Source organism: Microcaecilia unicolor, chromosome 6 (genome assembly GCF_901765095.1).
Source record: "Microcaecilia unicolor chromosome 6, aMicUni1.1, whole genome shotgun sequence".
Lineage (NCBI taxonomy): Eukaryota > Metazoa > Chordata > Amphibia > Gymnophiona > Siphonopidae > Microcaecilia > Microcaecilia unicolor.
The window spans coordinates 190037326-190061530 of record NC_044036.1 but is presented as its reverse complement, the minus strand read 5'-3'; the positions used below and the strand labels follow the sequence as shown (position 1 = coordinate 190061530).

Here is a 24205-nt window from a genome sequence, read left to right as displayed (position 1 = left end):
GGTGCAGCCGAATCCGCAGGAGCACGCACCCTATCAAGGGCCACGGAGGGAACATATATAGTAGGCCCGGAGGCCAGGGCTGAGTCAAGGCATCCAACCCTGCCGAGTGAGGATTTCTCCGTCTGCTGAAGAAGCACGGGACTTTGGCATTTGAACTTGTTGCCATAAGATCCATCACGGGCTTGCCCCATTTGGCACATATCTGCAGGAATACTTCGTCTGCTAGCTCCCATTCTGCTGGATCGATCTGATGCTGTAGAGGTCTCAGGTGCGCTCTCGGCCAGGGCACCACTTCCAATGTGGCTGTCATCGATCCCAGCAGCTGGACAATGTCCCAAGCTCGCGGGCGGGGCATCTTCAGGAGCAGACGGACCTGATTCTGAAGCTTGCACCGCCTTAGCTCGGGTAGGTATACATAGCCCGAGTCTGTGTCGAACCTGGCTCCCAAATATTCTAGAGATTGCGAGGGGGTCAGGTGACTTTTGGCCATATTGACGATCCAGCCTAGAGATTGAAGTACTGAGAACACTCTGGCTGTAGCTTGATAGCTCTATGTTACAGAGTCTGCTCTGATGAGCCTGAACCCTGATACCTTCTCGCCTGAGCAAAGCAGCTACTACCACCATTACCTTCGAAAATGTTCGGGGAGCTGTGGCGAGGCCAAAAGGCAAGGCCCGGAACTGGAAATGTTTTCCCAACACCACAAACCTCAGAAACTTCTGGTGCGGGGACCAAATTGGTATGTGCAAGTACGCTTCTTTCAGGTCTAGAGACGTGAGAAACTCTCCTGGCTGTACCGCAGCAATGACGGAGCGCAGGGTTTCCATGTGGAAATGCCGCACTCTCAGGGACTTGTTTAATTCTTTTAAGTCCAGAACAGGGCGAAAAGACCCACCTTTTCACGGCACCACAAAGTAGATGGAGTATCGGCCGTAGCCGTGTTCGGCGGGAGGTACCAGTGACACGGCCCCTAACTGAATCAGACCTTGCAAAGTCTCCTCTACCACCGCCCGTCTGGTGGCAGAACCGCATCGAGACTCCAAAAACACGTCTCTTACTGGGGCATTGAATTCTATTCTATAGCCATCTCTGATCAGGTCCAGAACCCACTGATCTGAGGAAATATTGGCCCACTCCTCGGCAAAGAGGGAAAGACATCCTCCGATGACAGGAAGCGAGGAGGGGGCCGGTGCACGACTCTGAGCACACCGGAGAAAAGGCTAGCTGTCTCGCCGCCACCCCCGCAGAGTAATCTTGAAAACACCTTATGTGCGCTCCTTCATAGGTAAGGTGTTTGCCCGATCTGGTAGCTTGCAGTAATTCTTGCTTGTGAACATAATTCACCATCTTCAGGATCACCACTTGTGGTTTTACTGCTCCTGTCCGCTTCAGGCCCAAATGGTGAGCACGTTCTATCTGCAGGGGCCCTGAGCTAGCTGGGAAATGGAGTTCCTTCCTCACTCAGCTTGTCAAAACGCTCACCAAATCTTTATCCAAAATTGATTCGGGCAGCCCCACCATACGGATGTTGTTTCGTCTGGACCTATTTTCAAGGTCCTCTACTTTGTCTTCCAAAGCTAGTATTTTTTGTTTTAAGGAGCCCTGTGTTTCTTCCACGCTCGTGATTCTATCCTCCGCCTCACTAGCCCGCACTTGGAAGGCCACGCAGTCTTGAGACAGCTCTGCTAACTGTGAGTGTACCTTTTCCAGCTTTAAATTGATCGGTGAAAGTCTGCTTTCCAACAGATCTTCAAGTACCGCGGACATTTCCACGGTTATCTCAGCAATCCATGTCGACGATACCGTGGGGGCAGGCAGACTCGACGGAGGCGCAATCTTGTCCTCCCCGCCTTTGCCACGGAGCTTCTTTTTTTGGGTACTTCTTGCTGCCATACCTCTGCTGCGGCTAATTTCACCTGTCCAAACTAGTAGCCGTATCGTTCCCTGAATTCTAAACTGGCTGGGGATGCCGAGATGCACCAAAAACTATATGAGGAAGGCAACGGGAGCCAGAGGAGCCTGAGCTAGCAGCTTCACCCGGACATGGCGTCACGTGATCCTCGCATTCTGATAATTTAAACAGCACTGACGTACAATCAATGATGGATATGCTACAAAAAATTTGCTCTATTGGATTTATACATTTTTGTGCCACGTTCACCATTGATGTATTTTTTAGTTGTTTAAACTGCAAGAACGGTATTATTGGTAAGACATATGAGGCTAGATTCTATATATTATGCCTAAAAAATTGGCACTGAAAAAAAAAAATGCACAGGCATATTCTATAAACCGCGCCTAAATTTAGGCAGTTTATAGAATATCTATTACACAAAGACTCCAGTATTTTTTTCAGTATCACAAAAAATTTTAGTATATTGCAATGCCCCACTAACCCTTCTGGCACTGCTACCTAATATTAAAACCTCACTCATTCATTCATCCACTCACCTTGCACCACCTGTATTTGAATACAAACCAACCATTATTACATTCTGAACTGCATACATACGCTGTTTCTTATTTTACATATGTGTTACACTAATTATACATTATATCATACAAAAAGGATCACAAATCAGTCCTGCCAGCTTGATAGTCCTTTTCCTGCAGATGCCACGCTTTCCGCTTGGCCGCTGTAAACGTATTGCACGTAAACGCTGGATAACTGATCTTCGATGGGAAAACACTGTATATCTGTTAACCCTCCGTTGGCTGATTAAATACAACACCTCCAATCATCTGTATGCATCAAAGTACAAGTGCTGTGTGCTCGGTGACAAACTCAACAGTCCACCATATCTGTCTCATATTTGTGCCGGTTCCCCAATGCAGGACCGCATTTCACAAATCTTCCTCAAGAGGAACCACCATCGCATTTCTTCTACTCAAAAAACGGCTGCATGCCAGATTGAAACTCCCTCAGGACTGGGCCACAGACGCCGCATAGGAGTGATTTCCTGTGCGGCGTCTGTGGCCAAACCAGGTCACAAGTACCTGGAAGAAACCCAAATCGTGGCAATACTTCATACTACAAATCCCAGGGCAAGCAGTTGCTTCCCCATGTCTGTCTCAAGAGCAGACTATGGACGTTACCTCCAGGAACTTGCCAAACCTTTTTTAACCCAGATACACTAACTGCTGTTACCACATCCTCCAGCAAACAGTTCCAGAGCTTAACTATTCGTTGAGTGAAAAAATATTTCCTCCTTTTTAGAAGTATTTCCATGTAACTTCCTTGAGTGTCCCCTAGTCTGTACTTTTGGAACAAGTAAAAAATCCATTTACTTCTACTTGTTCTACACCACTCAGGATTTTGTAGACCTCAATCATATCTCCTTCATCCGTCTCTTTTCCAAGCTGAATAGCCCTAACCTCTTTAGCCTTTCCTCATACGAGAGGAGTTCCATCCCCTTTATCATTTTGGTTGCTCTTCTTTAACCTTTTATAATTCCACTATATCTTTTTTGAGATACAGCAACACTCAAGGTGCAGACGCACCATGAAGCGATACAGAGGCATTATAGTGTTTTCAGTCTTATTCACCATCCCTTTCCTAATAATTCCTAGCATCCTATTTCCTTTTTTGGCTGCCGCCACACACTGAGCAGAAGATTTCAGCGTATTATCTACGACCCCCAGATCTTTTTCTTGAGCGCTGACCCCCAAGGTGGCCAGATTCGGTGGTGGTATTTTGCAGATAACTAAAGGGAGAGTTTATGCTGATATGTATATGTATGAAAAGAGGATTTATCTACACAATTGATGTTTACAAATGATTTGCTCAAGAAATTAAAAAATAGCATTTCATGGACTTTTATTCATTTTTGGCAATTTATTAGGACTTTTCTGACTTAAGATAGTACTATAGCGCACAGTTAAGCTTATGAATAAAAGGGCAACTCTGTAGAAGTGCTGAGGTCTTTCTCCATTCACTGGAATAGCTGATTCTGTCTGGAAGTGTTTTGGGGGTTTAGCATTGGCTCTTACACTTCCTCTAATATTTTTTGGTACTGTACAAGCACAGAATGAAAACTGCATGAATGAATCTGAAATCTTGCAACTGATCCACCCTACCTGCATGTATAGACTTGATTGCATTCTTCTCTGCTTCCAGAAAGGATACCAGAGCCATCATCACTCCCATGGTGCTCGAGAGTGCCTCCTCAGATCCATACCGAGAATACACAGGCTTTCCTGCTTCACTGAGAACAAAAACCTGTTTTTTGTGCCTGCGCCAGCTATCCGTAGTCACATCCTCGTCATTCTTCCCAGAAGATAACACAGAGTCTCGCCGGGGCTTCTCCTGTTGGTCTGAGTCATTCTCCCTCAGTTCCTCTTCCATGTCCATTGGAATGCCAGTTAACTTTGTGCTCAGCTCACTGAAGTCCTTGCTGATTTGTTCCATGTCGGATTCTATTTGGTCTCCATCTCCCTTCTTCAGGCCCATTGATACAGGACCTTCATCTGTAGTCAGGTCCTCATAGGAGCGGGTATGAACAAACATTGTTCCCTCCTGCCCTGCTCCTGAAAATAAACACAGAGATTTTCTGAGCAAACGAACCATGAGAAAAACTGAAGTAGAAACAAAGACAGCAGGGAACATCTTGGAAAGAAAAATCCTATCATGGCACAAAATGCAGTTACATTATATTCCAAAAGCTGTTTTTTTTTAAATGAAAAAAAGCAATAGTTCCTGGCAAGCTAGACATATATGTTTTAGGTTCATAAATCCTAAGTAAAATGGATCCTGATGTAAACTGTATGGGCTAGCACATATCCACTGTATACCAGAAGGTTTAAACTGGATCTCTATGGATTTTGCAATTAACTTCCGCAAACTACTGAAGACCCATCTCTTTAACAAGGTATACCACAAAGATCAACAAATGTGAACTCCTTCACATACATCCAGAATTGTCTTATAAAATCTGCTTGTTATACTACTATCATGTTTTATCATTATAATGTTACCCAAGATCCTTCTGTAATACTAAATGTCTATTTTCTTATATATTTCCACCATTCATGATGTATTGTAAGCCACATTGAGCCTGCAAAGAGGTGGGAAAATGTGGGATACATATGCAATAAATAAATGCAATTTTTAAACAAAGATAATGGTCTAATTAGTCCTTCATTCTTAAGCAGCAATAGCAAATTTTGAGTGTACAAATATTTATTATTGTTTCAAAGCAATTTTGCTTCCTAACATGGAGCCCAGACAAGAATATTTTTTCTACTTCTGAAACCTCTTATTAGGGAGGCCCCCTCATATAACAGCTAAAGAGTCACAAGGACTAAAAACATTCAAAAACTAGGTAGGAAATGCATGGTCAGTGCATTAGACATTACAGGCAAATCTTCAGCCTTGCACTTCCCTTCAATTAAATTTTAAGCCACCTTGAGGTTTAATGCGTCTGTTATTGCTGTTATCTTATTTTTGCAAGAAAAGAAAAATAAACATAAAATTGTTTTTTAAGCCACTAAGATAAATCAAACTCACCCATCACGATTGTTACGTTGTCCGAATAAGTGGAACTGTCATTTTAGCCATCGTGCTGTGGCTTTCCTCAGGATATGCTGCGAGGTCTGCAGCTTGTCTTTATATAATAGGTTCTCAAACCTGATTGGTTAGGGTTTGAGTTGGCTGCTTTCCTCAGGAAGGTGGGAGATTTTGGCAGGTAAGTCCGTTGGTCACAATTTAAATGTTGGCGGGAAAGTTTAAAGTTCAAATTTGTGATCACAAACTTTCCTCATATGAGTGATCAGAATTGTATAGATATTCAAAATGAGGTTGCACCATGGAGCAATACAGAGATATTATAATATTATTTTGCTTTCTTTTCTATTTTCCTAATAATTTGCAACATTCTGTTTTCTTTTTTGGCTGCTGCCGCACACTGTGCAACAGATTTCAACATATTGTCCACAAGGGCATCTAGTACTTTTTTCTTAGGTGATTAATCCTAATGTGGAACCTAGCATCATGTAACTATAATTTGGGTTATTCTTCCCAAGGTGCATCACTTTGCACTTGTCCACATTAAATTTCATCTGCCATTTAGATGCCCAGTCTCTGTTAAAGTGCTTCTGCAATTTTTCATAGTCTGCATACAATTTAACTACTTTGAATAGTTTTGCGTCACCTGCAAAACTGATCACATCACTTCTTGTTCCCATTTGCAGATCATTTATAAATATCCTATAAAATAAAACCCACCTCCAACGTTCTGAAGCTGACTGCGTGCCTCATGGCTGAGGCATTCGTGCACCCTGCTGGGCTACTGAACGTCACGTACTTCCGGGAACGTCAGCCGCAGCACTGACCAACCGCATTAGGCCCCGTCCCTGCCGCCCTCGCCGCAACGCCACGCCCCCCAGGTCGCCACCAACAGGCGTGCAGGCTCGGACCTTCTCTCTCTGTTAGCTCTGGTCCCGCCCTCATTTCCTCTTTCCGCAATGAGGGCGGGACCAGAGCTAACACAGAGAGAAGGACCGAGGCTGCAAGCCTTTTAACGATGATTTCTAAAACTTTGAGCGAGTGCGACAGGAACTGGGAGGAAGGGACGACGACACTAGAACTAAAAGGGAGGGAGGGGGACCCTGAAATTTGGGACAGGGGACAGAGTATCATCGCTGGGTGGCTGGAAGGGGGGCAGGGGACAGAGGAGGAGAATCGCTGGATGGCTCGAGGGGGGGCAACGGAGAGAGGAGAATCGCTGGGTGGCTGGAGGGGGGCAGGGGAGACAGGAGAATCGCTGGATGGCTGAAGGGGGGGCAGGGGAGAGCATAATCGCTGGGTGGCTGAAGGGGGGGCAGGGGACAGAGGAGAATCGCTGGATGGCTCGAGGGGGGGCAGCGGACAGAGGAGAATCACTGGGTGGCTGGAGGGGGGGCAGGGGAGATGACAGTCGCTGGGTGGCTGGAGGGGGCAGGGGAGATGACAATCGCTGGGTGGCTGCAGGGGGGGCAGGGGACAGAGGACAATCACACACACTCTCTCTCTCACAGACACACTTGCACCCAGTCTCACTCTCTCTCTCTCACACACTCGCACGGTGCTGCCAACCACGCGGGGGGGGGAGGGGCAGGGGGTCTTGAGACCAGAGGGGAGGGAAAGGCAGAGGGGGGAGGGGGTCCTGAGACCTGACAGGGGGAGAGGGGATCCTGAGACCAGAGGGGAGGGGGTCCCCACACCACAGGGAGGGGGGGAGGTATCTCTGTCACACACACACTCTCTATCTCACAGTCAGTGTCTTTCTCTCACTCTCACACAGTCTCTCACACTGTATCACATTCATTCTCTATGTGTCACTGAGTAACTCTCACACACTCTCTCGGTCTCACAGAGACTCTGTGTATCGCACACATACTCTCTCACACTCTCTCTGTCTCACACACACACTCTCTCTCTCACACACAGTGTATCTGTGTGAAACACACCAGTGGCGTTCCTAGGGGCGCTGACACCCGGGGCGGTCGCTGATGCGCCCCGCCCCCTGGGTGCAGCACGAACCCCCTCGTCACCCCCCCCCACCCTGGCAAAAGAACCCCCCACCGGGTGCACGCTGCTGGGGGGGGGGGGGGGGGGGTGCCGCACGCCGGTCAGCTTCGTTGTTTCCATGCTCCCTCTGCCCCGGAACAGGAAGTAACCTGTTCCGGGCCAGAGGGAGCATGGAAACAACGAAGCTGACCGGCGCGCGGCACCCCCCCAGCGGCGTGCACCCGGGGCGGGCCGCACCCACCGCCCCCCCTTAGTACGCCACTGAAACACACTCTCTCTCTTACACTCACTGTGTCTCACATACGCACTCGCACACACTTTCATTCAAACACACACACTCTCTCACAGACACACTCGCACCCAGACTCACTCTCTGTCACACACACAGACACTTGCACACACTCTCTCTCTCTCACACTCACTCTCACACACACTCTCTGAAACATACACACTCCGAGGAAAACCTTACTAGCGCCCGTTTCATTTGTGTCAGAAACGGGCCTTATTTACTAGTATTAAATAGTACTGGTTCCAGTACAGAGCCCAGGGGCACTCCACTATTCACCTTTCTCCATTTAGTGAGCTGGCCATTTAATCCTATTCTCTGTTTTCTATCTTAACCAGTGCCCTATCCACATAGGACATTTCCTCTTATCCCATTGCTTTTTAATATTTTCAGGAGTCTCATGAGGGACTTTAAGCTTTCTGAAAACCTAGATACACTACATTAACCAGATCACCTTTAATCGTGTTTATTCAGACCTTGAAAAATATGTAGCAAATTTGTGAGGCAAGATTACCCTTGGCTGAATCTATGTTGACTTTGTCCTGTTAAACTATGTTTGTGTGTTTAAAAATTGGTAGAAACTATTTTGACATCAGGCTTACTGGTCTGTCATTTCCTGGATCACCCTGAACACTTTCTAAAAATTGGTGTTATACTGGCTACCTTCCAATCTTCAGATACCAAATTTTAATGTCGGGTAACAGATTACTAATGGTACATCAGCAATTTCACTTTTGTGTTCTCTCAGTAATCTGAGGAGTATACCATCTGGCCAGGTGATTTAGTGCTTTTTAACTACTACTACTACTACTACTACTACTACTACTACATTAACTTATTTTCCACATCTTACCAAAATAGTTAAGAGAAGATTACAAATGAAAAATTTTAAAGAGAGAAAACAATCTCCGATATACAATATAAACATCGAAAATAATCACAATATCAGAAATTTAAAAAGTAAAAAAAGCTTTCAATACTTTCCTGAATCTGAGAAGAGGATTCTAATCTAATTTCAGACAATAAAGAATTCCAAAGTTTGACTAGTTGATCTGGCTTAGTACATCTTCCAGGTTCACCAAGATTTGTTTCAGTTCCTCTATACTGTCACTCTTAACTATCATTCTTGCAAATTTAAGTCTCCCTACTATGGCCTATCCTTCCTGAGTGGTCCAACTAATTCCCTTACCAGCTTCTTTCTTCAAATGTACCTAAAAAAAGTTTTTATTGGGTTGTTTCGTTTTTTTTTTGGCCTCTGAGGCAAGCTTCTTTTCAAAATGTCTTTTAGCCTTCCTTATCAATGCTGTTTTCTTCATTCAGACCCTTTTTCTATTTGTAAGGAGCAGAGAAGAATCTAATAGAGCCCTAGGCTGAGAACCAGGGAAGCCTGATTCCAATCCTACTGTGGCTCCACGTGATCTTGGGCAAGTCACTTAACCCTCCACTGCCTTACAAACTCAGTGTGAGCCCTCCAAGAACAGAAAAAACACCTACTGTACCTGATAGCTTTCAAGCTTGCAGGCAGTGTATAAGAAATTAAATACATTTTTGAAAGATGTCTTTTTGGCTCTAATAACCTCTTTCACCTCATCTTTTAACCATGAGGGCTGTTCGGCCTTCTTTCTTCTTCTTTTTTTTTTAAATACGTGGAGTACCTCTGGTCTGAACTTTCAAGATGACATTTTTAAACACCTAACGTGGGATGAGAAAACTTCCCTATTAGGAAAGGCTAAAGCGGCTAGGGCTCTTCAGCTTGGAGAAAAGAAGGCCGAGGGAAGATACGATAGGAGGTCTATAAAATAATGAATGGAGTAGAACGGGTAGATGTGAATCGTTTGTTTACTCTTTCCAAAAATACTAGGACTAGGTGGCACGCAATGAAGCTACAAAATAGTAATTTTAAACAAATTGGAGAAAATATTTCTTCACTCAACGTGTAATTAAACTCTGAATTTGTTGCCAAAGAATGTTGTAAAAGCAGTTAGCTTAGTGGGGTTTAAAAAAAGTTTTGGATAACTTCCTAAAAAAAAAAAGTCCACAAGCCTTGGGAAAATCCACTGCTTATTTCTAGGATAAGCATCATAAAATGTATTCTACTGTTTTGGGATCTTGCCAGGTACTTGTGACCTGGGCTGGCCACTGTTAGAAACAGCATAATGGGCTTGATGGACCTTTGGTCTTGTTCCAGTATGGCAAATGCTTATGTTCTTATGTGATGGAGAAGAAAACGGTAACATAATTCAAATCTGTGTGAGATAAACACAATGGAATCCTGTTTAGAAGGAATGGATCCACATAAGCTTAGCAGAGATTGGGTAGCAACACCAGTAATTGGGAAACAAAGCCAGTGCTGGGCAGACTTCTATGGTCTTTGCCCTGAAAATGGCAAGGACAAATCAAGGTCAGGTATACATATTAACTATCACATACAATGTGTTTGTTTTGTTGAGCAGATTGGATGGACCATACAGGTCTTTATCTGCCATCATCTACTGTGTTACTATATGTGACTACGGTGTGGTGCGGCAAGGGCTAGGTGGGCCTGAGGCCGGTATGAAGGAGATTACTTGCGGCGGGGACGGCCAGCGATGGGTTATATTCCCGCAGGGACAGGCGGGGTCAGGTTAGTGTCCTCAAGGTGACGGGTGGGGACAGGTTAGATTTCTGTCCCCTTGCAACTCTCTACTGCAGACACCAAAATTCTCAATCTGCATTAATCTTAATGCAGCCAGCGGCAAAATGACTGACTCTGTAATACCTCATATTAAGTACATAAGTATCGCCATGCTGGGACAGACCAAGGGTCCATCGAGCTCAGCACTTTGTCACCAGCAGCGGCCAAAAGAACAAGCAATTTGTCCCGCCCATCCTAGAAATACTGTATTATTCCCTCGTCCATTCAATAACATTCTATGGCTTTTTCCTCCAGGAAGCCGTCCAACCCTTTTTTGAAGTCCGCTAAGTTAACCGCTTTAACCACTTTTTCCGGCAGCGAATTCCAGAGTTTAACTACGCGTTGAGTGAAGAAATATTTACTACTACTTATCACTTCCTCCGATTCGTTTTAAATTTACCACACTGCAGCTTCATCACATGCCCCCTTGTCCTAGTATTTTTGGAAAGCGTAAACAGACGTTCCACATCGACCCGTTCCATTCCATTCATTATCTTATAGACCTCTATCATATCTCCCCTCAGCCGCCTTTTCTCCAAGCTGAAGAGCCCCAGCCTCTTCAGCCTATCCTGATAGGGAAGTCGTCCCATCCCCTGTATCATCTTTGTCGCCCTTCTCTGCAACTTTTCCAATTCCACTATGTCTTTTTCGAGGTGCGGTGACCAGAATTGAACACAATACTCGAGGTGCGGTCACACCATGGAGCGATACAATGGCAGAATAATATCCTTATTTTGCTTTCAATCCCTTTCCTAATGATACCCAACATTCTATTTGCTTTCCTAGCCGCAGCAGCACATTGAGCAGACGTTTTCAACGTATCATCAATGATGATACCTAGATCCCTTTCTCAGTCCGTGACTCCCAACGCTGAACCTTGCATGATGTAGTTATAGTTTGGGTTCCTCTTTCCCACATGCATCACTTTGCACTTGCTCACATTAAACGTCATCTGCCATTTAGACGCCCAGTCCCCCAGTCTCGTAAGGTCCTCCTGTAGTTTTTCACAATCTTCCAGCGATTTGACTACTTTGAATAACTTTGTGTCATCGGCAAATTCGATTACCTCACTAGATACCCCCATCTCTAGGTCATTTATGAATATGTTAAAAAGCAGAGGTCCCAGCACCGATCCCTGAGGGACCCTGCTAACTACTCTTCTCCATTGCGAATATTGACCTTTTAATCCTACTCTCTGTTTCCTAACTGTCAACCAATTTTTAATCCACAGTAAGACACTACCTCCGATCCCATGTCTCTCTAATTTCCTCTGTAGTCTTTCATGAGGGACCTTCTGAAAATCCAGATACACAATATCAACCGGCTCACCTCTGTCCACATGTTTGTTTACCCCTTCAAAGAAATGCAGATTGGTGAGGCAAGACTTCCCTTCACTAAATCCATGTTGACTTTGTCCCATTACTCCATGCTTTTGAATGTGCTCTGTAATTTTGTTCTTGATAATAGTCTCTACCATTTTGCCCGGCACCAACGTCAGACTCACCAGTCTATAATTTCCCGGGTGTCCTCTGGAACCTTTTTAAATATTGGCGTTACATTGTCCACCCTCCAATCTTCCGGTATCATGCTCGATTTTAAGGATAAATTACAAATCACTAACAGTAGCTCTGCCAGCTCATTTTTTAGTTCTATCAGTACCCTAGGGTGAATACCATCCGGTCCAGGAGATTTGCTACTCTTCAGTTTGCAGAACTGCTTCATTAAGTCTTCCAGATTTACAGATATTTCAATACGTTTTTCCGACTCTTCAGCTTCGAATACCCTGTCCGGCACCGGTAACCCACCCAAATCTTCTTCGGTGAAGACCGAAGCAAAGAACTCATTTAGTTTTTCTGCTATTTCTTTGTCTTCCTTGATCACCCCCTTTACACCCCGGTCATCCAGCGGGCCAACCGATTCTTTTGCTGGTTTCCTAATTTTAATGTATCTAAAAAATTTTTTACTAGCAGTTTTCGCCTCTAACACTATCTTTCTTTCAAAATCTCTCTTTGCCTTTCTTATCAGCGCTTTGCATCTGACTTGAAATTCCTTATGCCGCTTCTTATTTTCCTCATTCGGTTCCTTCTTCCATTTTCTGAAGGATTCCTTTTTAGCTCTAATAGCCTCCTTTACCTCACTTTTTAACCACGCCTGATGTTGTTTGGTTTTCCGCCCTCCTTTTCTGATACATGGAATATGTTTGGCCTGGGCCTCCAGGACGGTGTTTTTAAACAGCACCCACGCCTGTTGTAGGTTTCTTACCCTCTCAGTCGCTCCTCTAATTTTTTTTTACCGTTCTTCTCATTTTATCATAGCTTCCTTTTTTAAAGTTAAACGCTAACATATTTGACTTCCTATGTTTACCTTTTTGAAAGCAAATTTCAAAGGTGATCATGTTATGATCACTGTTGTCAAGCAGCTCGCGGACCGCTACCTCCCGTACCAGATCATGCGCTCCACAAATAACTAAGTCTAGAATTTTTCCTTCTCTTGTCGGCTCCTGTACCAGCTGCTCCATAAAGCTGTCCTTTATTTCATCGAGGAAGTTTACCTCCCTAGCGTGCCCTGATGTTACATTAACCCAGTCTATATGGGGGTAATTAAAATCACCACTCTGTTCAAATATTCTACAATCATCAACCGCAAGTATTCAAGGGTGTAAATAGATTTTTTATAATGAAAGATGGTGGAGAAAAAAAGACCTCAGTGAATACCGGTCACTCCTCTTTTTAAAGGACATGCCTTTTAGATAGAGAGGGGACCTCCTTAATCATAAGTCTTTGAAAAAAAAAAACTCCAGTAACTTTCATCTTATATGAGTCTTCACATCCTTTCAAACACTCATAGGGAAAGACACTGTTACTAAATGCAATGCAACAAAATCTCCAGTACTTATCCTTGGACGGTGAATCAGCGTGGTCTTCATCCACGAGTCAGTGCAACATCGTCAATCTTCTTCTGCACCTTCTTTCAATTCCCAACAGGGAAGCCCTGTTTCGCCACTATATGGCTGCATCAGGGGAAATTTTCAAAATCAACACCTCCAAGAGATTAACATGCCTGCACTGTGTCCTCTAGCATCTATATAGAAATGGCGGTCGGCGTCTTCTCCACATCTCAAAGTTTAAATGCCCAGAGTGTGACGTCACTCCGATGTAAATTTACAAAAAGGCTTTCCATTCGATGGAAACATTCAAACCTCTTGGTATTATAGACTGTAGAGTGAAAATCCATCTCTGCTCTTTCTTCCTTAGCAAACTCCTAGTATTTCCTTTTCTTTCCGTGATTTGTACCTGTTCCACCACAATGCATTTTAATTCTGAAAATTCATGCTGTTTATCAATGCAATGTGATACCATGGGTTCATACGTTTTTTTCGACTGAATGCCTATGCTCAATCAATCTTGACTTCAACATACGTAAAGTCTGACCCACATAGTGTAATCCACAGGGACAACTTATGATGTAAACAACATTCTTCGATGTGCAGTCAGTCCTGGTGCGAAGCACATATATATTCCCTGTTCTCTGATCTATAAATTCATTAGCTGTCATCATATTGGCGCATATGGAACACTTCCCACATGTTCCATGAGAGCCCTCTTTTGTGTTGATTGTGCACTGTCTATTCCACGTGTCTGCCCGACATAATGTGTCATTCAAATTACTACTCCTTTGATATGCAAATAAAATCCTAAGATTTTGCAAACATGGATGTACCCGCAATAAGGGTAGATACCTTTTTATAATTTTGGACATGATGTTAGAATGGGAATTAAATTTAGTTACAAAAGTCAATATCTCTTCCTTAATTTGAGACTCCACTTTCTGCTGTAACAGCCATTCTCTATGATTATGGTATGCTCTCTTCTTAGCTGTAGAAACCAATTTGTTGGGATAACCCCGATTCTCTTCTTAGCTGTAGAAACCAATTTGTTGCGGTTGATGATTGTAGAATTTTTGAACAGAGTGGTGATTATATTCTACATATTCCATGATTATAGGGTAATTAAAATTACCCATTATTATTGCGTTGACTAATTTATTTGCCTCACTAATTTCTTTTAACATGACTGCGTCCGTCTGCTCATCCTGGTTGGGCGAACGGTAGTACACCCCTATCACTGTCCTTTTCCCCTTTACACATGGAATTTCAATCTACAATGATTCCAAGAGGTCTTTTGTTTCCTGCAGAATTTTCAATCTATTTGATTCACAGCTCTCGTTAATATACAGTGCTACTCCTCCCCCAATCCGGTCCACCCTATCACTACGATATAATTTGTACCCGGTGTGACAGTGTCCCACTGGTTAGCCTCCTTCCACCAGGTCTCAGAGATGTCTATTATGTCTATTTCTTCATTCAGTGCAATATATTCCAATTCTCCCATCTTATGTCTTAGGCTCCTAGCATTTGCATATAGACACTTCAAGCTAGACTTGTTATTCCTTATCACATCATGTTGTTTACTTGACAATACTATTTTACTATCTTTTGTCTGGTTTTTATTATTTTTATTTAAGGACATTGAATCTACTACAGTATCTTCTGCAACCTCACTATCAAGAAACCCTGTCTTCCCTGTTTGGGCGATATCTTTGCAAGATACCTTATTCCGAACCATATGCTTTTGTGCGACTGTCGGCCTTCCCCCCATTCCTAGTTTAAAAGCTGCTCTATCTCTTTTTTAAATGATGATGACAGCAGCCCCGTCCCATCCCGGTTAAGGTGGAGTCCATCCTTTTAGAATAGGTTCCCCCTTCCCCAGAATGTTGCCCAGTTCCTGACAAAACTAAAACCCTCCTCCTTGCACCATTGTCTCATCCATGCATTAAGACTCCGGAGCTCTGCCTGTCTCTTGGGCCCTGCGCATGGAACGGGTAGTATTTTAGAAAACGCCACCCTAGAGGATCTGGATTTGAGCTTTCTTCCTAAGAGCCTAAATTTGGCTTCCAGAACCTCTCTCCCACATTTTCCTATGTCATTGGTACCCACATGTACAAAGACAGCCAGCTCCTCCTTAGCACTATCTAAAATCCCGTCTAGGTGATGCGTGAGGTCCGCCACCTTCGCACCAGGCAGGCAAATCACCAGGCGATCTTCCCGTCCATGAATTTTTGGTTTATTTATCCCTTACTAAAGTGTATGGACCAGCCACCTCCTAATAGGTGGAATAAATAAACCAAGGCTACAATACCTAGGAATACATAAATCACCCAAGGCTGCAGCAGTTTGCTCTTTATTAGATACCTTATTTCTTATCAAGTATTTGCACAATTAGCAGATCAGTGATATCTCACTGGGAATAATCCTTCTTATCTGTTCCCTTCTCCACTACTGCCAACTCCAGACTTTGCTCCTTCTGTCTCGCTGCACCCTACACCTGGAATAGACTTCCTGAGCCCCTACGTCTTGCCCCATCCTTGACCATCTTTAAATCTAGATTGAAAGCCCACCTCTTTAATATTGCTTTTGACTTGTAACCACTCGCCTCCACCTACCCTTCTCTCCTCTTTCCTCTACACAATTGATTTGCTTGCTTTATTTTTTGTCTATTAGATTGTAAGCTCTTTGAGCAGGGACTGTCTTTCTTCTATGTTTGTGCAGTGCTGCGTATGCTTTGTAGCGCTATAAAAATGCTAAATAGTAGTAGTAGTAATACAGAACACTGCTACACAAAATTACTTCTATATCTGAGACTCCAAAGAATATATATACTTTTATTTATTCTTCATTATATGTACAATCAATTGCTTATGGGAATACAGTACCACAGCTACACATAGGTGTTTTCTGGGTCTGAGTCTCTAATGTCTTATTTTAGGGTCTTCTTTGACCTCACCCCAAATTACCAGCTAAAGCCAATTTACAGATATAAAATATTCCAGGGTTCTTATCAGAAAGCAATAGGATTATTTGCCAATTGATTGGTTTCTCATGGGAGTGCAGCCCGGCTTGCACAAAGGTGCTAGCTGTGGCTGTCTCACCCCCAAAGAAATAGGAAGTACAATCACTTATATACGCTCATTAACATAACAGGTCATTCTGACAATAATCCCATTTATTGGATATATGCTAATGTAATAGATAACACTGATTGGCCATGATAATGAGTTGATTAGCATTTACTGGAAAAGCTAACAATAGACCAGCTCTTACTGGAAGACTAAGAGGCATATTTTCAAAGCACTTTGGGAGGCTAAGTTCCATATGTTTCTATGGAACTTTGGGAGGCTAAGTGCTTTGAAAATAAGCCTCAATGTCATCTTCCTGAGGAGTTGTCTTGTTCTATTTTTCACCAAAACATCTATGACCACTATGTTGCTAAACGATGTTACTCTGTCTTTCCACCTATGCCCGCTCCTTTTTCTGCTCCATGATCATAAGTTCTGCAGTCCCACTTGAAGTTCAGGTTAAAATCATGGCCCTGTAAGATTTTTTCTCATTTTAGATTCTGAACCAAAATCTCAAGCCTTGAACCAAAGCTCATAGCTGTAATAATAATAGACATCCACCAGCCACCCAGCTAACTATATGTCTAATGATCGAATCACCAACTATAACAGCTGTCCTATCCTTTCCTTTGCGGGCCCTGGAAACTCAATTGCTTGCTCCAGTTCACTTCAGCATGATCTTGGAGTATTGCCCAGGGGCTTCTCAGACTTAACTCTTTTTAAGTCCTTAGAAATGGGTATCTGGAGATGGCTGTACAGGCGGCCCCATTTTTCAGCATCCACTACCCCCTTCCTATCTATTTGTGGAAACCCTGCTTTTTTGACAATCACAGCCCCAGTGTTTTTACCAGGTGGGCTACGTGGGATGTGGTCAACTTCCTCCACAATTTGACAGATGAGGGTTGTATGAAGACCTTTGATGTTTTGAAACAGGAGTTTTCCCTGGCTCACATGGACTATTTTGCTTATTATCAGCTCAAACATATTTTGCATTTTTGGTTTGGACGGATTTAATGGAGGACGTGCAGGACACCTTGAATGAGTCACTCACCCTGGGCTCTCAGCAGCACGTTCCCTTGGCATTTCATCACAATTTTATTCAGGATACCACAAAGGATGTAAATTATGCCACAACAGCTATTAAATGGTCCCAGGATCTGCAACTGTCTCTTACGTCTACTCAGCAGCGGACTTTCATATTGACAATACATGGAAGAGCAGAAAACATGCTTTACAGGGAAGTACGTTATAAGTTTGCTCCAAGACTAACTGTGTTACTGCACAGAGCTCGCTGAGCGGGCTTCCCTACTACAGGTCACTGCCCGAAATGTTATTTTCCAGAAGCCACACTGAGCCATGTTTTGGGCCAGTCCACAGGTCACAATATTTTAGACTGGTTTATTTTCTCAGATCTACCAGCTCTGGTCCTGTATGTTACCATACAGCTCCCTCTTACTGTTTGGTGTTTATCCAGTAGGACTGTCTTTTCCACCAGGAAATATTGTGTTTTCTCTCAAGACCATCCTTTCTTCCTGGCTTGACTCTGCTGGTCCTCAGTTCCTACACTGATGAGCTCTCATGACCGCTCAGATGAGTGTGGAGCGTATGGCAGTCAAGGGCTGGTCAGCACTTTCAGGCCATTTGGGAACTCTTTTGGGGGACCCTAACCCTGAGAGCACGCAGTTATCGCCTTAACATCTAATGTGGCATGTTGACAGTGTAAAAGGTCACATATCACAGATCAGGAACTGGGGGAGGGTATTGGGTGGGGGGGGGGGGGATGGATATCAGTTTCTTATGAAATTATATTAGCCATGTTTTTGCTGAGTTGTTTGCCTTTGTTGTCACTGTTTTTGGCTATCAATAAAAATCTAAACATAATATGAGATATCCTGGATCTTACTGCTGACAGTGGACTTTGGCCAGGGTTAAGGATTCATTGTTAAGTGATACTACCAACATTACCTGTGTCTACCCAATGAACACCTTATATGCAGCCTCAGACAACTACATAGAAAAGAATAAGAATTATGAATTGAACTAGAGGGCAAAGCCTATGAAGAAATAGAACAACTCCTCTACTATTACAGTATGCCCAGAATTCTGCAATTTTATCCTGAAAGATATTTTTGTTGCTGCTGCAACCTTTGTAACAAATGTTTCAGTAGCTGAAATCCTCAGGGTAAACTCCTGTCATTAACCTGCACTTCTCACCTGGTTCTGATCCCTGCATCATTGATGGGGTAGGGCTCTCAGATCTCTCCAACTGCAGACTGTCCAGTGGAGCTAAAGATCCATTCTGAACTTCCCAGCCTTTCTTTTTCTGTACATCCGCAGCCATCTCTTAGCATGAAGAGGGACTCAGTTCTGCAGTTAAGGAGAAACACAGAAGAGGCCAAATTCAAGCAGGAAATAGCAACAGGCAAAAGCATACTTCTCCTCCTGTTCGACATGTCTAGTGCATTCGACATGGTAAACCATAATATACTATTAAGACTCCTAGACTACTTTGGGATTGGTGGAAACATACTCAGTTGGATCAAGGGTTTCCTAACTACCAGAACATACCAAGTGAAATCTAACTCAAACATATCACCATTGTGGAAAGCAGATTGCGGAATACCTCACGGATCACTACTATCACCGATCCTCTTCAACTTAATTATGACCCCACTAGCAAAGTCCCTATCTACCCAAGTTTCAACCCATTCATCTATGCAGATGACGTTACAATATACATTCCTTTCAAACATGACCTGACAGAAATCACCAATGAAATCACGCTCAGTAGGAATACTATGACCTCATGGGCAAATGCATTCCAACTAAAACTCAACACAGAAAAAACACATTGCCTCATCCTCTCATCCCAACACAACACGAACAAACCCACAAATTTAAATACCCCAGATCACACCCTCCCTATCTCAGATAGCCTGAAAATCCTCAGGGTTACAATCGACCGTAACCTTACACGCGAGAGCCAAGTGAACTCTACAACCAAGAAAATGTTCCACTCAATGTGGAAACTCAAACGCGTGAAACCATTCTTCCTGAGGGAAACATTCTGCAACCTGATATAATCAATGGTACTAAGCCATGCTGACTACTGCAACGGAATCTATACGGGATGTAAAGAGCAGCTCATAAAGAAACTTCAGACCGCTCAAAACACAGCAGCCACTTATATTTGGAAAAGCGCGATTTGAAAGCGCCAAACCCCTCCTAGAAAAATTGCACTGGCTCCCAATAAAAGAACGTATTGCTTTCAAGATCTGCACCCTGGTCCACAAAATTATTTATGGCGAAGCCCCGGGATACATGACCGACCTCATAGAACTACCAAATAGAAACACAGTCATATCAACACGTACATACTTAAATCTCCACTACCCCAAGCTGTAAAGGACTCAAATAGAAATCAACTTATGCATCCAGCTTCTCCTACATAAGCACACAACAGTGGAATGCACTACCAAAAGCTGTGAAAACAATGTACGACCATCTCAACTTCCGGACATTATTAAAGAAAACGTGTTCAAAAAGGCATACCCTACCAACCCAACTTAAGTGTCTGAACCCTGCAACACAATGTAACTAAAGCTCGTAATGAACACTATATAACGTTTCTTCTCTATGATTCCCAATGTGTCTGTAACATATGAACCTTATTCGACTATAACATCACTTTGTATTTGCTTTTCTACCAGAGTTGGCAAACGCCTACATGGTACTATGTAAGCCACATTGAGCCTGCAAATAGGTGGGAAAATGTGGGATACAAATGCAACAAATAAAATAAACAATGGCAAATAGATGGGTCGTACAATCAGTTTAAATCTCTCATTCACAATGCAGAAAGGGAGCTAACAATTGCAAATCAAGATTACTTAGTTATAACCTTTTTCCCCACTGTGTTACCTTGAACTACCTGGTTTGAGACAGGGTTTTAGTACTTGGCCTTTTAAGTATAAGTATTGCACAGAGAACCCTGAAATTTGATGTCATGACTAGCAGCAAAACAAAAGAAAAAGAAAAATCTTGTTTCTCCAGCTATCTCTGAACACACTGCTAGGTATATACCTCAGCTTACCAAAGTGTGACCATTTGTGAGCTACCTTACTTAGGGTTCCTATTACAAAGCAGCACGCTAAATGCAAAGAAGTCCATTCAATTCCCATGGACTTCACATTCAGAGCATGCTAATCAGCATTGCCGCTTTGTAAAAGGAGTCCTTAATTATCAGCTGGTATTTATTTATGCATCTATTTAGCTCATACTTTTTTCCAGAAAGTATGGTCTAAATGGGGCAACCACAGAACCAACAGCATTATTGTCCTGCTCCTCATACACCTACATCACCTCAAGACCACCTCTTTCTATTTCTGGCACTCCCTCTCCCCTCCCAGCTTGAGGCTTCACAATGGTTGTTACTCTATTTTGTCAAAAGTAAAGTATTTATTACTCTCATGTTAAATTAAATTCATTTTCCTTTCTACCCTTCACATTTTTAAATTATATTCTAAGGCATGTTTCACCACGAATGACATCATCCATGGTGAAAAGTTATTCATCTGTCTGTCCATACACACAACTTTGCACATGTGTAAGCAAAACTATACATATGTCTGATCTTCAAGGCCCTAAAAGGAAATGGCCCCGAGTACCTGAAAAATAGGATGATCCTCTGCACACCGCCAAGGACACTAAGGTACTCCCAAGGATTTTCACTAACCACACCCTCTCCAAAAGACATTACACGATGTGATACCTGCAACCGAGCCTTCTCTGGAGTAGCCCACACACTCTGGAATGCACTGCCTAAAAGGCTGTTTTTTACACAAGACTATCTCTACTTCAGGAAGCAGGTGAAAGCTTGGCTCTTCAACCAGGCCTTTAATGGAAGAAGTAGCTAACTCGTTAGTCTCACTCACACACACAAGGAGTGACTCAGGCTGCATGTACTGCAGCAGGACATGTTTACCCACTCCTACCCTAGCTGAGATAATATTTAACCATTTCTCAGACCTCAGGTGCAACTTTCTTTAAATCAATCACCTTACTTTCTAACTCATCCTACTTTCTTACCTATCTATATGTTACATCTTTGCTTTACCCTTCACTATCAATTAGTCTGATATGTACGGACGGGGAGAGGGATCTTGGGGTGACAGTATCTGAGGATCTGAAGGCGACGAAACAGTGCGACAAGGCGGTGGCCGTAGCTAGAAGGTTGCTAGGCTGTTTAGAGAGGTGTGACCAGCAGAAGAAAAGAGGTTTTAATGCCCCTGTATAAGTCGTTGGTGAGGCCTCACCTGGAGTATTGTGTTCAGTTTTGGAGGCCGTATCTTGTTAAGGATGTACAAAAGAATTTAAGCGGTGAAAAGAAAAGCTACGAGAATGGTATGGGATTTGCGTTACAAGACGTATGAGGAGAGACTTGCTGACCTGAACATGTATACCCTGGAGGAAAGGAGAAACAGAGGTGATATGATACAGACATTCAAATATTTGAAAGGTATTAATCCACAAACAAACCTTTTCCATAGATGGGAAGGCGGTAAAACTAGAGGACATGAAATGAGATTAAAGGGGGGCAGACTCAAGAAAAATGTCAGGAAGTATTTTTTCATGGAGAGAGTGGTGGATGCTTGGAATGCCCTCTTGCAGGAGGTGGTGGAGATGAAAACGGTAACGGAATTCAAAAATGCATGGGATAAACATAAAGGAATCCTGTTCGGAAGGAATGGATACTCAGAAGCTTAGCCGAGATTGGGTGGCTGAGCCAGTGGTGGGAGGTGGGGCTAGTGGTTGGGAGGCGGAGCTAGTGCTGGGCAGACTTCTACGGTCTGCGCCCTGAAAATGGCAGAAACAAATCAAGGTCAGGTATACACAAAAGTAGCACATATGAGTTTATCTTGTTGGGCAGACTGGATGGACCGTGCAGGTCTTTTTCTTCCATCATCTACTATGTTATTATCAAGCTCATTTTCGAAAGAGAAGGCGCCCATCTTCCGACACAAATCGGGAGATGGGCGGCCTTCTCTCAGGGCCAAATTGGCATAATTGAAAGCTGATTTTGGCTGGCCTCAACTGCTTTCCGTCGCAGGGACGGCCAAAGTTCAAGGGGGCTTGTCGGCAGTGTACCGAAGTGGGGACGGGGGCTTGGTTAACAGATGGCCGTCCTCGGCCGATAATGGAAAAAAAGAAGGGCGCCCCTGATGAGCATTTGGCTGACTTTACTTGGTCCCTTTTTGTTCACGACCAAGCCTCGAAAATGTGCCCGAACTGACCAGATGAGCACCAGAGGGAATCGGGGATCACCTCCCCTTACTCCCCCAGTGGTCACCAATCCCTTCCCACCCAAAAAAACTAATTAAAAAAACATTTTTTTCCAACCTCTATGCCAGCCTCAAATGTCATACCCAGCTGCATCACAGCACTATGCAGGTCCCTGGAGCAGTTTTTAGTGGGTACTGCAGTGCACTTCAGGCAGACGGACCCAGGCCCACCCCCTCCTACCTGTTACACTTGTGGTGGTAAATGGGAGCCCTCCAAAACCCACCCGAAACCCACTGAACCCACATTTACATGCCCCCCTTCACCCTTTAAGGGCTACGGTAGTGTTGTACAGTTGTGGGTAGTGGGTTCTGGGGTGTGTGTGGGGGGCTCAGCACCCAAAGTAAGGGAGCTATGCACCTGGGATCAATTTGTCACATCCACTGCAGTGCCCCCTAGGGTGCCCGGTTGGTGTCCTGGCATGTGAGAGGGGACCACTGCACTACTAATGCTGGCTCCTCCCACGACCAAATGGCTTGGATTTGGTAGTTTCTGAGATGGCCGTCCTCGGTTTCCATCATAGGCGAAAACCGAGGCTGGCCATCTCTAACCGCCCCCGACCATATTATCGAAACGAAAGAAGGCCGCCCATATTGTTTCGATAATGCAGGTTGCCCCGCCCTTTTGCGTCATCGTCCTTAGAGATGGGCGCCCCCGTTTGATTACGCCCCTCCTTGTTAATGTTCTATTACGTATTGTGTTGACACTGTACGTAGTATACCATACCATACTTTGTATTGCTTTTGAATATTTTTACTGCTGTAATTGTTTATTGCTCATGTTTGATTTATTCTTACTGTACACCGCCTCGAGTGAATTCCTTCAAAAAGGCGGTAAATAAATCCTAATAAATAAATAAAAATATGAACATAAGACCATAAGCGTTAATGTACTGAGACAGACCAAAGGTCCATCAAGACCAGCATCCCGTTTCCAGCAGTGGCCAATCCATGCTACAAGTACCTGGCAAGATCCCAAAACAGTACATAATGGCTTATGGACTTTACTTTGTAGCTTCATTGTCTGCCCTAATCCTAGTACTTTTGGAAGGAGTACGTAAATGATTCACATCTACCCATTCCACTCAACTCATTTTATAGACTTCTATCATATTTCTCCTCAGCAGTCTTTTCTCCAAGCTGAACAGCCCTAGCCGCTTTAGTCTTTCCTCATAGGGAAGTCCTCCCATTCCCTTTATCATTTTCGTCGTCCTTCTCTGTACCTTTTTAAATTCTACTATATCTTTTTTTAGATGCGGTGACCAGAAGCAAACACAGTATTTGAGGTGCAGTCGCACCATGGAGCGATACAAAGGCATTATAACGTCCTCAATTTTGTTTTCCATTCCTTTCCTAATAATATCTAACATTCTATTTCCTTTCTTAGCCAATACTGCACACTGAGCAGAGGTTTTCATCTATCAACGATGACATCTAGATCCCTT

General features: G+C 43.6%; 1 protein-coding gene across 2 annotated transcripts in view; it reads right to left on the bottom strand.

Moving 5' to 3' along the window:
- Positions 1-24205, bottom strand: part of MON1A (MON1 homolog A, secretory trafficking associated) — a 79723-nt gene that overhangs the window by 22748 nt on the left and 32770 nt on the right. For both annotated transcript variants that reach the window (XM_030205418.1, XM_030205419.1), the window contains exons 2-3: positions 18637-18789; positions 4078-4527 (exon numbers count right to left, since the gene is read on the bottom strand). In XM_030205418.1, the coding sequence (XP_030061278.1) occupies positions 4078-4527; positions 18637-18763 (577 nt within the window). In that variant the 5' untranslated portion in view covers positions 18764-18789. The remainder of the gene's footprint in view (positions 1-4077; positions 4528-18636; positions 18790-24205) is intronic.